General features: G+C 46.5%; 1 protein-coding gene across 7 annotated transcripts in view; it reads left to right on the top strand.

Moving 5' to 3' along the window:
- Positions 1 to 3,566: 3,566 nt before the first annotated feature.
- LOC129708090 (rho GTPase-activating protein 44-like) overlaps positions 3,567 to 15,888 on the top strand; it is a 161,627-nt gene continuing 149,305 nt past the window's right edge. For all 7 annotated transcript variants that reach the window (XM_055653643.1, XM_055653642.1, XM_055653641.1 and 4 more), the window contains exon 1: positions 3,567 to 3,845. In XM_055653643.1, coding sequence (XP_055509618.1) covers positions 3,790 to 3,845 — 56 coding nt within the window. In that variant the 5' untranslated portion in view covers positions 3,567 to 3,789. The remainder of the gene's footprint in view (positions 3,846 to 15,888) is intronic.

The following is a 15,888-nucleotide window of genomic DNA, read 5'->3' as shown; positions in this document are numbered from 1 at the left end:
TAACTCAGCGGGACAGGCAGCATCTCTGGAGAGAAGGAATGGATGATGTTTTGTGTTACCTAACAAACAGCTAACAATGGCCTGTTTCATAGAAAACATAGAAACATAGAAAATAAGTGCAGGAGTAGGCCATTCAGCCCTTCGAGCCTGCACCGCCATTCAATATGATCATGGCTGATCATCCAACTCAGTATCCTGTACATGCCTTCTCTCCATCCCTTTAGCCACAAGGGCCAACATCTAGCTCTCTCTTAAATATAGCCAATGAACTGGCCTCAACTACCTTCTGTGGCAGAGAATTCCAGAGATTCACCACTCCCTGTGTGAAAAATGTTTTTCTCATCTCGGTCCTAAAAGATTTCCCCCTTATCCTTAAACTGTGACCCCTTGTTTGTTTCCTTTGTCATCGTTACTTTTTTGCATATCTTTCATTCATTGTTCTTTATCTCTCTACATCAACATCTATATCTCTCCTTTCCCTTTTCTCTAAGTAGTCTAAAGAAGGGTCTCGACCCGAAACATCACCCATTCCTTCTCTCCAGTTAGGCTGCCTGTCCCACTGAGTTATTCTGGTTCTTCCTACACAGATACCAACCACTCTTTCGTAGCATTTTATATATTTGTTGCCAATTCTATATCATAGTTTCACCATGGACAGAATTATGATTATTGCCTTGCTGGTTATTATTTTATTATAGATTTTTACTGCTGGTCACCAGCTACAGTACATAACACAGAGCTCCCCAGTCTCTTGCTCAGCTGATGTATGGTGCACCAGAGCACTCTGGGATTTGTAGTTCAATCGTCACCTCTGTCTCCAGCAGGAAAGAGTGCAGTACAGGGAAGATTTACGAGGATGTTGCCAGGACATGAGGGCCTGTGGTACAGGGAGAGGTTGTGCAGGCTAGGATGTTATTCATTGGAGCTCAGGAGGCTGAGGGATGATCTTTTTAGAGGTGTATATAATCACGATGTGAATAAATTGGGTGAATTCTGGTAATGGGAATTTTGAACCAGTCTCTGTACAAGATACAAGATACATTTAATTATCATTTGGACCCCTTGAGGTCCAAACGAAATGCCGTTTCTGTACCTTGTACATGGTGACAATTAATAAACTAAACTAAACTAAACACAGGCAGGTGGGACGAGAATAGATGGGGCATCTTTGTGGCATGGATGTCCATCTCCTCTCCCCCCCCCCCCCTTTTTCTCTCCTCCCTCCCCCACTTATCCCTCTCTTTTCTTGCCTTCCTCTCCTCTCCCTTTCCCTGTCCTTCCCCTTTTCCCATCCTCCCCACTTTCCTTCTCCCTCTCTCCCTTCTCTCTCTCTCTCTCTCTCTCTCTCTCTCTCTCTCTCTCTCTCTCTCTCTCTCTCTCTCTCTCTCTCCCTCCCTCTCTCTCCACCCACTCCCCCTCTCCCTCCGTCTTCTCCCTACCTACTTGCTCTCAGTTTCCTGCCCCCACTCGTTCTCCTGTGCCATGTAACTGGGACTTCACAGATGTTCTACACAGATGTTCTCCTGACTGGCTGAGTTAGTCCAGCACCCTGCACCTTTTTTTTTGGTAAACCGGCACTTGCAGTTCCTTGAGGCTCTCTGACTCAATGATAAGAGTCTATGATATGAAATGACACAATATGATATGTCTATGACTGATAGGAGTCTATGATATTGAAGTCGATATGATATGAAACGATGAGTCTATGACTATGATGATAGGAGTCTATGATATGATATGTGATATGTGTATCTGACTGTGATAGAAGGCTATGATATAGCATGTTATAATATGATATGTGTGTCTGTGAATGTGATTGAGGCTTTGATATGATATGATATGGCATGTCATGTGATATGATAGGCTATGATATGATGTAATATGCAATGTGATATACGATATGGTTGAGAAGGAGTTTCTTCCCAGATGCCATTAGGACTGTAAACTCCTACCTCACCAGGGACAAACCTTACTGAACCTTTCTACAGTTTTTTAAAAAATTGCTGTTTTTTTCCCCTTTTTCCTTCCGCCCACAACATGTAATATGTAAAAGAATATGTGATTCTGTTCCATTCTGTTTGTAGTTTGGTTGTTTGTTTTTTGCACAAAGTCCGCGAGCATTGCCACTTTTCATTTCACTGCACATCTCGTGTATGTATGTGACGAATAAACTTGACTTGACTTGATATAGAAGACGACTATGATATGACATGATGTGATATGTGATATGTGTGTGTGACATGAATGTGATTGAGGCTTTGATATGATATGGCATGTCATGTGATTTGACAGGAGGCTGTGCTATGCTGTGCTATGCTGGGCTGTGTTATGCTGTGCTGTGCTGTGCTGTGCTGTGCTATGCTAGGCTATGCTATGCTGTGCTAGGCTATGCTGTGCTAGGCTGTGCTGTGCTGTGCTGTGCTGTGCTATGCTAGGCTATGCTATGCTGTGCTATGATATGCTGTGCTATGCTAGGCTATGCTGCGCCGTGCCGTGCCGGGCCGTGCTGTGCTATGCTGTGCCGTGCCGTGCCGTGCCGTACCGTGCTGTGCTAGGCTGTGCTGTGCTCTGCTGTGCTATGATATGCTATGCTGTGCCGTGCTGTGCTATGATATGCTATGCCGTGCCGTGCTGTGCTGTGCTGTGCTGTGCTATGCTGTGCTATGATATGATATGCTATGCTGTGCCGTGCCGTGCCATGCCGTGCTATGATATGTTATGCTGTGCCGTGCTGTGCCGTGCTATGATATGCTGTGCTGTGCTATGTTGTGCTGTGCTATGCTGAGCTGTGCTGTGCTGTGTTGTGCTGTGCTATGCTAGGCTATGCTGTGCTATGATATGCTGTGCTGTGCTATGCTATGCTATACTGTGCTGTGCTGTGTTGTGCTGTGCTGTGCTGTGCTCTGTGCTGTGCTGTGTGCTGTGCTGTGCTGTGCTATGCTGTGTTGTGCTGTGCTGTACTCTGTGCTGTACTATGCTGTGCTGTGCTGTGCTATGCTGTGCTATGATATGCTGTGCTGTGCTATGCTATACTGTGCTGTGTTGTGCTGTGCTCTGTGCTATGCTGTGCTGTGCTGTGCTATGCTGTGCTGTGCTGTGCTATGCTGTGCTGTGCTGTGCTATGCTGTGCTGTGCTGTGCTGTGCTGTGCTGTGCTATGCTATGGTGTGCTATGATATGCTGTGCTGTCCTGTGCTGTACTATGGTGTGCTATGATATGCTGTGCTGTCCTGTGCTGTACTATGCTGGACTGTGCTAGGCTGTGCTGTGCTGTGCTGTGCTGTGCTGTGTTGTGCTGTCCTGTGCCGGGCTGGGCTGTGCTGTGCTGTACTGTGCTGTGCTGTGCTGTGCTGTGCTATGCTGTGCTATGCTGTGCTGTACTGTGCTGTGCTGTGCTGTACTGTGTCCTGTGCTGTACTGTGCTCTGTGCTGTCCTGTGCTCTGTGCTGTGCTGTACTATGCTGTACTAGGCTATGCTGTGATATGTGACATGAGTGTAGTCTATGGGACTACACATCCCAGAATGCGGGCGGTAGATCCGCATGCGCATGGCCAGTCTGCACTGGGGTGGAATATGGTCCAGACGGTGGTGGGGAAGCCGGAGCTGTCGCCGCCGTTGCTGCTGTCACCGGGTCGGAGGATCGATAACGACAGGGAGAAAGACAGAAGAATATGCCAGTCTCCACGTAGACTGAGCGGCGGGATTACAGTGGCGGCGATCAGCTTGCACCGGGTTTTAATCAATGAAATGTTGGTGTGTGTTTCATTGCACCGGCGTCTTCCCCAGTAAATGATGAAGAAACAATTCAATCGGATGCGACAGCTCGCCAACCAGACAGTGGGCAGGTTGGTCTGGGTGCGGCAATACAATGCATCGTACAGTACATGTCCGTCCGTCGGGTTGTGTTCAATGTTTCATTCCAATGAACGTGGGTGTTCAGCGCTGTGTGAATGTGCGCTGCAGAGAGGGAGGGGGGGGGGGTTGTTTTGCTGAGGAATGCAGAGACTGCACCCCCTCCCATTCACCCCCACCCCCAGCCTTCTCCCCCTCCTCCTCCTCCTCCTCTCTCCCTTGCTGCGGCTCCTGTTCCGTCCCTTTAAATGAAGCAGGAGCCCGAACACTGGGCGCAGGAGGGAGGCTTGGGTGGGAAAACGAAAGTGTCAACAGAGGCAGGGAGCAACTGGCTCCCCGTTTAGTGGGAATGTTTTTGCCTACATTTGGGAATGTGCCCCCCTCTCACTCCCCCCCCCCCCCACCTTCCTTCCTCCCCCGCTCCCTGTCCTCTCTCCCTCTCCCCCTACTCCATCTCCCCTCTCTCTCCCCTCCCTCTCCCTCCTTCCTCCTTCATCCATACCTTCCTCCCTCCCGTTCCACCATCTCTCTTCCCTTTCCTTCCACTCCATCCTACTCCCCCTCGCTTATCCTCCCCCCCCCCCCCCCTCCTCCACCTCACCCTCTCCCACCTCTGTCCCCACTTGATCGCTCCTTCAGACGGAAAATGAATGAAATCCCAAGCATCGCAGATGATTGAAGGTGTCAGGCTCTGTAGCGGGGGGTTTAAGGTGGCGACCGGCAGGTTTGCGGTGTCAAGTCTCGGCCCCCAGCACCAGAGGGGCCGTTACTGATGTAAAAACACTGACACACCTTAAGAGACGATGCCATATTTAGGTGAATCTGCTGGAAAAGAGAGAGAGAGAGGGGGGGGGGGGGGGGGTTTGCTGTCGTAAATTGAAAAATAAATACATATTTAAAGGCAGCCCCCCTGAGCTGTTCCCCCCCCCCCCCCCCCCCCCCCCCCCCCCCCCCCCCCCCCCCCCCCACAAGATGACATGGGGCCATGTTCAAGGGTGGGAAGGTGCCGGCACTAACACAAAAACAAGCACAAACAAGGCGTTTGCGGCATTTGCTTTCCGTTTTTTTTGCCCACGCTTGACTTGGTTTGTGTTTCTTCCCTCCATCCGAGGAGCAAAGTCGTTGCTGCCGTTTTGCCAAATGAATACCAATTCATTGGTGTAGCTGAGTTGTGTAGCAAGCCGCCAGCCTAGGGATTAAACCCCGGGTGAGAGAGAGGGAGAGAGACCCTGTCTGCCTCTCCGGCCCCAGTAGATATTGTTAATGTCACAGGCAGGGACACACATCTATCTGACTGATTCACCCCCGTCCTATAGCCCTGCACAATGAACGCATTCACCCACTGCACCAGGTCCACAGATGATACATGTACATTCAAATAGAATGTTAGGATGGATGCATATAACGTGCTGCTTGCTGCCTGTAGCGGAGACAAGACACAGTCATCTGTCTGTTTGGTAACATATGCTCGACAACGAACTGCAGTACTGAAATACTTTACAATGTAATGTTAGAAGCGGAGCTAATAATCATCATCCCAACTGAACGTCCATAAGTGGATGGAGCATAATTAGGCCATTCGGCCCTTTCAATCGTGGTTGATCTATCTTTCCCACCTAATCCAATTCTCTTGCCTTCTCCCCATAACCCCAGACACCCTTTCACTAATCACTGACAACTGACGGTATCTTTCTCTAGATCTCTATTTCTTAAATGTTACATAATACCAGTTGTTTTAAACAAGACATTGCCATATGTAGAGGTGGCAGGCAAACTGTGTGCATCTAATAAATCACCCCCACTTTCTTTGGTTACCCAGAAAAGGGGTTTCACTTAATCCATTTTCTCATTTAAACCGTACTATTTAATATTGAGACCGATGGGGTTTTTTTTGACGACGTGTTTGCTTTCTGCTGCCTTGCCATGGCAACGGCTACGGGCAAAGCAAGCAGTACCACAGCGACATATCCCCCAGGAGTGTTGGAAATTTGAATGTAAATTGTTATTTTGCCAATATTAAAATCAAATCAAATTGAGTACAAAGTAATTTCTAATTAGAGTTTTCATCAAAGAAAATCTCTTTAGTTGGTGATGTTTAGTTTAGAATGACAGTGTGGAAACAGTCCCTTCTGCCCACCGAGTCCATGCTGACTATCGATCACCCATCCACCCTAGTTCATTGTCCTCCACTCAAGGGGCAATTAACCTTCAAACCCACACGGTTGTGGGTTGAATCCGGAACACCCGGAGGCAACCTACGTGGTCACAGGGAGAACGTGCAAACTCCACACAGACAGCACCCGTAGAATGGATCGAACCCGGGTCTCTAGTGCTGTAAGGAAGCATCTCTACCGCTGGGCCACCGTGCCTTGATATTTCACTCAAAACAAAATTCAAGTAAAGACTGAGGCTGCTATGTTTGAATCAGCCTGACAATCTGACAGTGGACAGTGATATTGAGGTTTACACATTAACATTGACACATTTAATAGGAAGCTTACTTTAGTGGATGATAAACAATGTAATAGAGGACTGAGGAGCAGGGTGTTAAGATACGACTTAAGTGGCAGGAACATCTGAGGCCAATAATCAAAGCCCAAACAATGTGTCCAAAGGGCTTGTGTTTGTGCTGTGTTGGATTGCATTGGAAGAGGCCCTTCGACCCAAATCAACACCGACCATCAATCACCCCTTCACACTAGTTCTGTTATCCCACTTTCTCTTCCACTCCCTACACACTAGGGGCAATTTACAGAGGCCAATTAACCTACAACCCCCCACATGTGGGAGGAAACCGGGGCATGTGGATGAATCAAGAGGGAGATTCAAGAGACATTTATTGTTGCATGCACCAATTGGTACAGTGTAATTCGGGGTCACCATACAGCCATACGAATAAACAAGAATACAACACACGCTAGACTTTAACATAAACATCCCCTTGTAGCGCAATCAAAGTTTCCCACTGTGAGGGAAGGCACCAAAGTCCAGTCATCTTCCTCTTTGATGTTCCCCCGTGGTCGGGGCCTCCCGAATCACATGGTGTCACAGCGATGACGTGCAAACTCCGCACAGAAAGCACCCGAGGCCGGGATAGAACCTGGGTCTCTGGTTCCTGAACCTGGTCTACCAGCTGCGCCACCGTGTTACTGTCTGTCTGTGATGGCATTGAATCCTCGCTTGCCTCACAAGTATGTTGGGCTTGTCTGAGTTGGTTCTGTGACCCTGCAGGGATTGGGGTTTGGAGGGAACAAACCATCCAGCACCACTCAACATGTATCAGACCAGGGGGTTCATCTTACTTTGTGTTACAACTGGTTGGTAGCCTCCCTGGCCAGACAATGCCAAAGGAGCAACACATTGTGGCTGATTGTCTTGTGGCCTTCTGAAGAACTCATTGGACCAAATATTTGAAAGTAAGGATAGTTTTGAGTATAGCCAGTAGAGCAGATGCCTCACAGTGCCAAAGACCCCAGTTCGATTCTGACCTTGGGTGCTGCCAGTTCTCCCTGTGGCCATGTGGGTTTCCTCCTGGTGCTCTGGTTTCCTCCCACATCCCAAAGTTGTGCAGGTTTGTATGTTCATTGGCCTCTGTATTGTGTAGGGAGTGGGATAACATAGAACTAGTGTGAAAGGATCAATGATCGGTGTGGACTCGGTGGATCGAAAGCTGTATCTTTCAATCAATTAAAGTTTGTCATCCATGACACAAGATGACCGTCCCCTTATTAGGTCCTCAGGAGAGACTCCATTTCCTAAGTTATTAGCAAAGCAAATCCAGTCTCATTTGGTGTACTATCACTGATTCCTACAAGGCCTCTAGAAGAGTCTTGACCCAAAACGTTACCCATTCCTTGTCTCCTGTTCCGCTGAGTTACTCCAGCATTTTGTTTCTATCTTTGGTGTAAATCAGCATCTACTGTTCTCTCCTACTAATATTGCTACATATAATACTTTCCAAAGTAAGGAAACATTAGAACACCATTATAGTTGACGGGAATCATTTTGTGTATTAGTATAAGATCAACATTTGACAGCACTGGGCCTGTACTCGCTGCAGTTTGGAAGGATGAGGGGGCACCTCATTGAAATTTACCAAATAGTGAAAGGCTTGGACAGAGTGGAGGTGGAGAGAATGTATCCATTAGTGGGAGAGTCTAGAACCAGAGGGCAGAGCCTCAGAATAAAAGGACACACCTTTAGAAAGGAAATGATGAGGACTTGTTTTAGTCTCTGGGTGGTGAATTGGTGGAATTCATTGCCACAGAAAGTTGTGGAAGCCAAGTCAATGGATATTTTAAGGCAGATATTAATATATTCTTGATTTGTATGGGCATCAGGGGTATAGGGGGAAGGCAGGGGAAAGGTGTTGAGAGGGAAAGATAGGTCAGCCAGAATTAATTGGTGGAGTACAGTTGATGGGCTGAATGGCCTAATTCTGCTCCTATAACATGAACTTATAGTTGTTGGATATATGTCTTAATGTCTCTGTTTACCTCAGACCGTCACTTGTTCTCATACGTAACAGACTAAGCTTTCGTGTATTAGTAATTTGTAGAGTGCCACAGGAAAGTATATCAAGGCCCTATCTGTAGCACACGACTGAGTAGATGTTTGTGAATGAATAACAAGACAGTGGTAACGAAGGCATAGGGTACGCTTGCCTTCGTTGGTCAAGGCATTGAGTATAAGAGCTAGGAAGTCATGATGAAGCTTTATAGGACGTTGCTGCTTTCGTAGTATTGTGCGCAGTTCTGCTCACCCCAATATGGGAAGGAATGTGGAGGCTTTGGAAAGGGTGCAGAGGGTGTTTTCCAGAATTATGTCAGCATGCAAGTGTTTTAGCAAGGAGCGGTTGGCAGGTTTGGAATGTGTTCTCTGGTACGCTGCAGGTTGAGGGGAGACAAGTATATAACATTATGTGAGGAGTGGACAGACAGGAGTGACGCTAACTCTCGGCTTGCTATGTTAAATCTTTTTTGTTGGTGGTCTTTATTTTCAAATGTTGTTCAGTTTACAAGTTATCCAATACAATACGGTTTTATTTGTCACATTGTCACAAGTGAAATGAATTTGCCAGCAGCGTATATGGTTGGAGATGACTTTGGACAAAGGTAGTTTCCAACACCAATTAATATTGGATTTGTGAAATGTACCACAGCTGTTTGAAAAATTCCAGGTATTGAGTTTCTGGATACACGGAATACTTAAGGTATACGAGACGATTTAAGAAAAGTTAGAACTTTGGAATTTTATATACAGGTCCACCACTGGTGGACTGGCACCTCTTTTAATCCGGACAAAACTATGAGAGCGGACTTGAAAGTCCCCTGGAAATGTGGTGCCTTGGCCAGGTGAGGTGGCCGATCTCGACATCATCGGGACTTGTAGCCAGACTTCCGATCGGCGGGTCGACTTTGCCCCGTGTGGCCGGGGCTCTTGCACTCCATCCCAGCTCGATCCGTTCCCATAGCCGCTGCCCATGGCCGATGTCCGAGGCTGGTATCTTGACCCCTCGCGGCCAAGGTGGACAGTTCCGCTACCACCCCAGAGTCCTCACAGAGGCTGTGACCGCTGTTGGTCCAGCAACATTGATATTCCAGAAAGGCCAGAACATCGGTGGTGGACCAGCAATGGCCAAAATCAAAATCTTATTGTGGACATTCAAGACAGAATTTATGTTTATTCCCCACTATCTTTCATTGTGTGTTCCATCCTCTGTGTGCATGTCATTGATCTGTCACTGTATGTCAGTGTGAAGGACATTAAGCAGTACTGCCTCATAGCAATCTGGAGTCAATCCTGACCTTCAGTGCTACTGTCCATGTGGAGTTTGCACGTTCCTTTCTGTGACTGTACGGGTTTCCTATGGGTGTCATGATGCGGGCTCTCTGGGTTGTTCCAGTTTCCTTCCACAAATGTATGTTGACGGGTAATTGGCTACTCTATATTATATCTGGTGTAGGTAGCTGATAGGAGAAGTGAAGTGGTGTCTGGGCATGTGAGAGGCATGGTGGTGCAGCAGTAGAGTTGCTGCCTTTCAGTGTCAGAGATCTGTGGTCAATGCTGATTACGGGTGCTGTCTGGATGGAGTATATACCAAAGATCATAGTGCGGATTTGATCTTTGGTTTATACGTTCTCCCCGTGGCCACGTGGGTTTCCCCCGAGATCTGCGATTTCCACCCCCACTACAACGACGTACAGGTGTGTAGGTTAATTGGCTTGGCTCGGTGTACGTAGGATAGTGTTAATGTGCGGGGATCGCTGGTCGATGGGCCGAAGGTTTATCCCTAAACTAAACTAAACTAAATAGGCAAAGACAAAGAAGTGGAGGAAAGGGATTGTGGAGAAGGCTCTGAGCGCTGCCAACACTCAATGGGCCAATTGGCATTCTTCCATGCAAAAGAAAATATTGGAGGCAAAAGTCCTTGGCAAATGAAATTATGCAAACATAGTAGATAGACAGAAACGTTCCCCCAGGGAGTAAATGCCAAAGACTAGAGGCATGGCTTTAAGCTGGGAGAGGCAACATTTAAAGGGGATGTGCAGGACAAGATGTGGTTTTTATACACGAAGAGTGGTTACCTGGAACATGCTGCCTTGGCTGTAGTAGAGGCACATACAACAGGAGCTTTTCAATGGATTTTAGAAAGGCACGTAGATATGCAGAGAACGGACGGATATGGATCACGTGTTGCAGTGGAGATTGATCTAACTTGACATCTTGCTCAGCACAGACATTGTGGCCTACAGGGCTCGTTTCTGTGCTGTACCATTCCTTGTTTTATGAGTGGATGACACAGTGGTGCAATGGTAGAGTTGCTGCCTCACAGCACCAGTGACCAAGGCCCGATCCTGAATACTGGCGCTGTCTGTACAAAGTTTGTATGTTCTCCCTGTGACCACCTGGGTTTTCTCCAGGAGCTCCGGTTTCTTCCCATGTGTAGGTTGGTGTACACGGATTTGGTGGGCCGAAGGGCCTGTTTCCGCGCTGTATCTCTAAAGTCTAAAGACTGCAATCAGAATTAGGGTTAGGAATAGGTAGCTTGGTTGGTTTTCATGTCTGTGGCAATTGCACTGGATTCCTTATTTTCTATTTTACCTTTTACTGCAGTGCAGTTGTGCCTCCATTTGGGTCCACCAATTTAGCTGGGAATGGCCTGGAATGTAGCCTTGTTCCAGAGTCCTCTGAATAATATGACTCAAAGAATAACTGGAACTGCCGTCAAAAGTAAACTCAATTTGTTAAATAGGTTGATTCCTGCCTAGTTTCAGTTTGCAAACCGTTCAGCAATAGCAGCAAGGGGCATAAATAACTAACCCAACAAGCTGTGTATTGAAAATCTGGCCTTGATTATATGCTCCAGCTACCTTTCCAGATTAGTTCTGTTTCTAATAAGTGAAAATTGCCTTATCCTATCAAGAATTTCTGAGAGAATAGGATTTGCAGTTGGCAGGGCAGGGACAGATCATGTTGCTGGCTTAACGCTAAGTGGCTCGGAAAGCTTTTGCTGCTTCTAAGATAGCAATTTTTGATCAACGTTCAATAGACAATAGACAATAGGTGCAGGAGTCGGCCATTCGGCCCTTCGAGCCAGCACCGCCATTCAATGTGATCATGGCTGATCATCCCCTATCAGTACCCCGTTCCTGCCTTCTCCCCATATCCCCTGACTCCGCTATTTTTAAGAGCCCTATCGAGCTCTCTCTTGAAAGCATCCAGAGAACCTGCCTCCACTGGCCTCTGAGAAACAGAATTCCACAGACTCACCACTCTCTGTGAGAAAAAGTGTTTCCTCGTCTCTGTTCTAAATGGCTTACTCCTTATTCTTAAACTGTGGCCCCTGGTTCTGGACTCCCCCAACATTGGGAACATGTTTCCTGCCTCAAGCGTGTCCAAGCCCTTAACAATCTTATATGTTTCAATGAGATCTCCTCTCATCCTTCTAAACTCCAGAGTGTCCAAGCCCAGCTGCTACAAAATAGACCCAGCTGCTCCATTAACCTTGTAAACCTAGCACTCCCTCAATGAGCAGCATAACAGCAATGTGCCATGAAGCTGCGGAAATATAGATATAGATATGCCATTTTGTCACTATACATGTACCTGAAAATGAAAGCTGCTCGTACTCAGTGCATACATACAATTTAGCACAAAAAAGCAAGAAACAGAAAAATAACAGCAAGGTGCACAAATTCTGCGGCCTACTACATATATACTGCAGAGAATGATGGGCCGCGGTGTAGTCAGTGCATGTGTGAATTGGAATTAATAGTAGTTATAATTCTCGGAAAGCAACTATTCCTGAGTCTATTTGTCCTGGATTTGATGCACCTATAGCGCCTTCCAGAGGGCAGCAGGTCGAACAGTCCAAACGCAGGATGGGAGCTGTCTTTGATGATCTTCTTTGCCCTGCTAAGGCAGCGGGAGGTGTAGATGTCCATCAGGGAGGGGAGAGGGCAACCGATCAAATTGAAAGTTTACCCTGGAGAAAATAATTATGTATTACACTTCAGGAGAACCAAGAGTCAAGAGTGTTGAATTGTCATATGTACTGACAATGGAACAATAACATTCTTACTTGCAGCAGCAGAACAGGCTGGTATACGCAATACAGATAATATAGAATAAACCGAAAAAACCCCCAATAAATCAATAACAATACAAGGGCAATAAGTCCTGATGCAACTAAAGACATTCCATCATTCATATTTGAGGTTTGTGTTGTGTGTGAGGTTAGTAATGTTCTCCATCTTGTGTGTTCAAGAGCCTGATAGTTGATGGGAAGCAGCTTACCTTGAACCTGGTGGTCACGGTTTCAGACTCCTGTACCTTTTCCCGATGGCTGTAGTGAAATGAGAGTGTGACCAAGATGGTGTGGGTCTTTAATGATACAGGCTGCCCTTCTGAGCCAATGCTTGCTATGGATGCCTTCGATGGTGGAGAGGTCAGAACATATGATGGATCGGGCAGCGTCTACCACTCTCTGGGCCGAACCAGACTGTGATGCAACCAGTCAATTAGCTCGCCACTGTACACGTGTGGAAGGTCAAAATAGTATTTGTTGACATAGCAAATCTGTGCACTTTCTGAAGACATGGGGTCGTTGATGGGCTTCCTTATGATTGAATCATTGTTCTGGGCTGAGTGCAGATCGTCAGAGAAGTGTTCGCCCAGGAACATGAGTATCTTGACCATCTCCACCATCAACCCATCAATGAAGGCAGGTTTGTGGATTCTTTTCACAAAGAGTAAAATAAGAATTGGGGTATGGCATTAAGTAGGACCATCAAGTAATTTTTTAATATCATTAATAAGGTAAGCGTAATGAAGTATTTGACATCATTTCCCGTTTGCAAGTGTTCTCCAGAGAGAATTAGACCACACTTGTAAATGTAGGTTCCCGATTATAGGGCCAGAGATTTCTCAGCCGTGACAGCTTGCTATTTTGTTAAATACTATTACATTTCCTTCAACAAGGCGAAACCCCTCTTTTAAACTTGTGTGATGAGAGTTGTGTGTAATTTGTGCGGCTGGTTAATGGTATTAGAGAGTAAACAGAAATAGGCTCTTTCCAGCTGTAAATGTAACGAGTGCTGTACAGCAGCGATTGGTGCTGGCGGCTCAGCTTTTACAAAATAAATATATCACTTAGACTAAATGACAGATAGCAGGGTTGCTAAATTTGCTGGTGACACAGTGACAAGTAGGCAACTAGGATGTGAAGAGGACACAAGGAGCCCACAAGGGGATATTGATACATTAAGTTAGTGGGCAGGGATGTCGAACATGGAGTATAATGTGGGAACATGTGAAATATATTTAAAAAGCTAGAATATACAATACATATACATCCTTCCTTAAATAATGAGACCTATGATGCACCAGAGAGTGGTGAATCTCTGGAACTCTCTGCCACAGAGGGTAGTTGAGGCCAGTTCATTGGCTATATTTAAGAGGGAGTTAGATGTGGCCCTTGTGGCTAAGGGGATCAGGGGGTATGGAGAGAAGGCAGGTACGGGATACTGAGTTGGATGATCAGCCATGATCATATTGAATGGCGGTGAAGGGTCGAATAGCCTACTCTTGCACCTAATTTCTATGTTTCTATGTTTCTATGTGATGAAACAAATACAAATGGTGAGTGATTGAAGATCTCTTGTTTACAGAAGGGTCTGACTTGCCTTATGTGTTAGTCACTGAAAACTAGTATGAGCAAAACAAGCAATTTGGAAAAATACCTGAATGTTGCCATTTTTGAAGGAGGGAATTGTATTCAAAAGTAAGGGGTGTGAAAGAAACTGCAGATGATGGTAGAAAGCGTATGTAGACACAAAGTGCTGGAGTAACTCAACGGGTCAGGCAGCATCTCTGCAGCAAATGGATGGGTGACATTTAGGGTCGGGACCCTTCCTCAGACTGAAAGCAGAGGGGGGGGAGGGAACTGGTGGTAAGAGAAGGCCAGCACAAAACAGGGCCGGCACCAGATGACCAAGGATGGACCATTGGTGGCCAGTTAGTCCAGCACTTTGCATTTATCTAAAGTAAGGAGGTCAAGTTTCAGATCAATAGGACCTGTCTGCTGATGTGTTGAATCAAGAAGCTGAATTGAATTGCAAAAGTGACTTGGACCATTGAGTGAATAGTTTCTCTAAACTCCATTTGGGCAGATGCAACTGGAGAAAGGTCAGCTGTAAATTCAACTTACTCAACTTATTCTTGTACCAGGCTATTAAATTGAACCCCTTGCAAATTCCAGTTGTTTTACAGTAAGCCCTCTTGAAGCTGTTGCTGTAATTGCTTTCAAATTGCTTTGTAGCATTCAGTGTTGTGGTGAGTAACTTGTGTGCCCAGCCATGTAGAAGGCCAACTGAACTGCACTGGATGCTGATTCCATACCTGTCTGACCCAGGTGAGGCACCTCGCAAACTTAGCGCTGGCTTTTAATTGAAATAATTGTGGCGTTTAGCCGGTGCTGACACCCAGGGCTCATTGCTTCTGGAGGCAGCCTAATTTAATGAGTGGTTTAACACCGGCTAAAACTAACCTGCATTATTTGTAGAGAGACCTTTGTCTCTTAAAGGGGAAACGCAGTACATGTGCAAGTCAGGGTGGAAGTGAGTGTGGAATGGAGTGTCATTTGCCAAAGGGTTTTTGGCGTAAGATGGGAGAGAACGGGTCAAACTTGGTTGTTGTAACATTTAGTGGGATCATGGTGATGTGGAGACAAGGTTTACAGGGAATAAGAGACCATTTAGGCAAGTCACTGAGACTGTTATAACAGAAGCCATTCCCAAAGAACTAATGCACAAAGACTCTCCCCGCAAAGTGTACCACTGGATATAACGGCTCACTAGTTAACACCTCGACATTCAACTACCAACTACCTCTATTAACCACAACCCATTCCTGACATTCATACTCCACCACACCCTTACATCACACATTCACAGCTGACAGTTGCACTCATTGGCAACTGTTCATCTTCCGACAGCCACACAATTCACAAGCTCGGTGCAAGGTGTGATCCATCGATGACAGGGGCGGCCCACAGAAGGTGTGCAAGGTAATCTCTTCGCCCGCCCGCCCGCCCGCTTCATGTCCTCTAATTGGGGGATTGCATTGTCAACATAACTGGTGCATTTGTTATCGAAGACCCAACCAGGGCAAGGCTGCACCCAGAGATGTACACAGTCTCCTCACAACGAGCACTCATACTGCACGGAAACATGCACCTTCATCACAATCTGCCCATACTGGCCAAGACCATAGAACAGCGCAGCACAGAACAGGCCATTCTGCCCACAATGTCTGTGCCAGCCACGATGCCAAGATAGACTAATCTCCACCCCCTGCACTGATCCATATCCCTCCATTCTCTGCGTCTTAGTTTGCCGATGTAAAAGTCTCTTCAACACTACTATCCCATCTGCCTCTACCGCCACTCCTGGCAGTGTGTACCAGGCACCTCTCCTCTAAACTGTGCCCATCTCACCTCTTTAGACTCTAGTAATACAGCATGGAAACAGGCCC

The sequence above is a fragment of the Leucoraja erinacea genome, chromosome 23, assembly GCF_028641065.1.
Source record: "Leucoraja erinacea ecotype New England chromosome 23, Leri_hhj_1, whole genome shotgun sequence".
Lineage (NCBI taxonomy): Eukaryota > Metazoa > Chordata > Chondrichthyes > Rajiformes > Rajidae > Leucoraja > Leucoraja erinaceus.
This window is presented reverse-complemented; position numbering and strand designations above follow the sequence as displayed.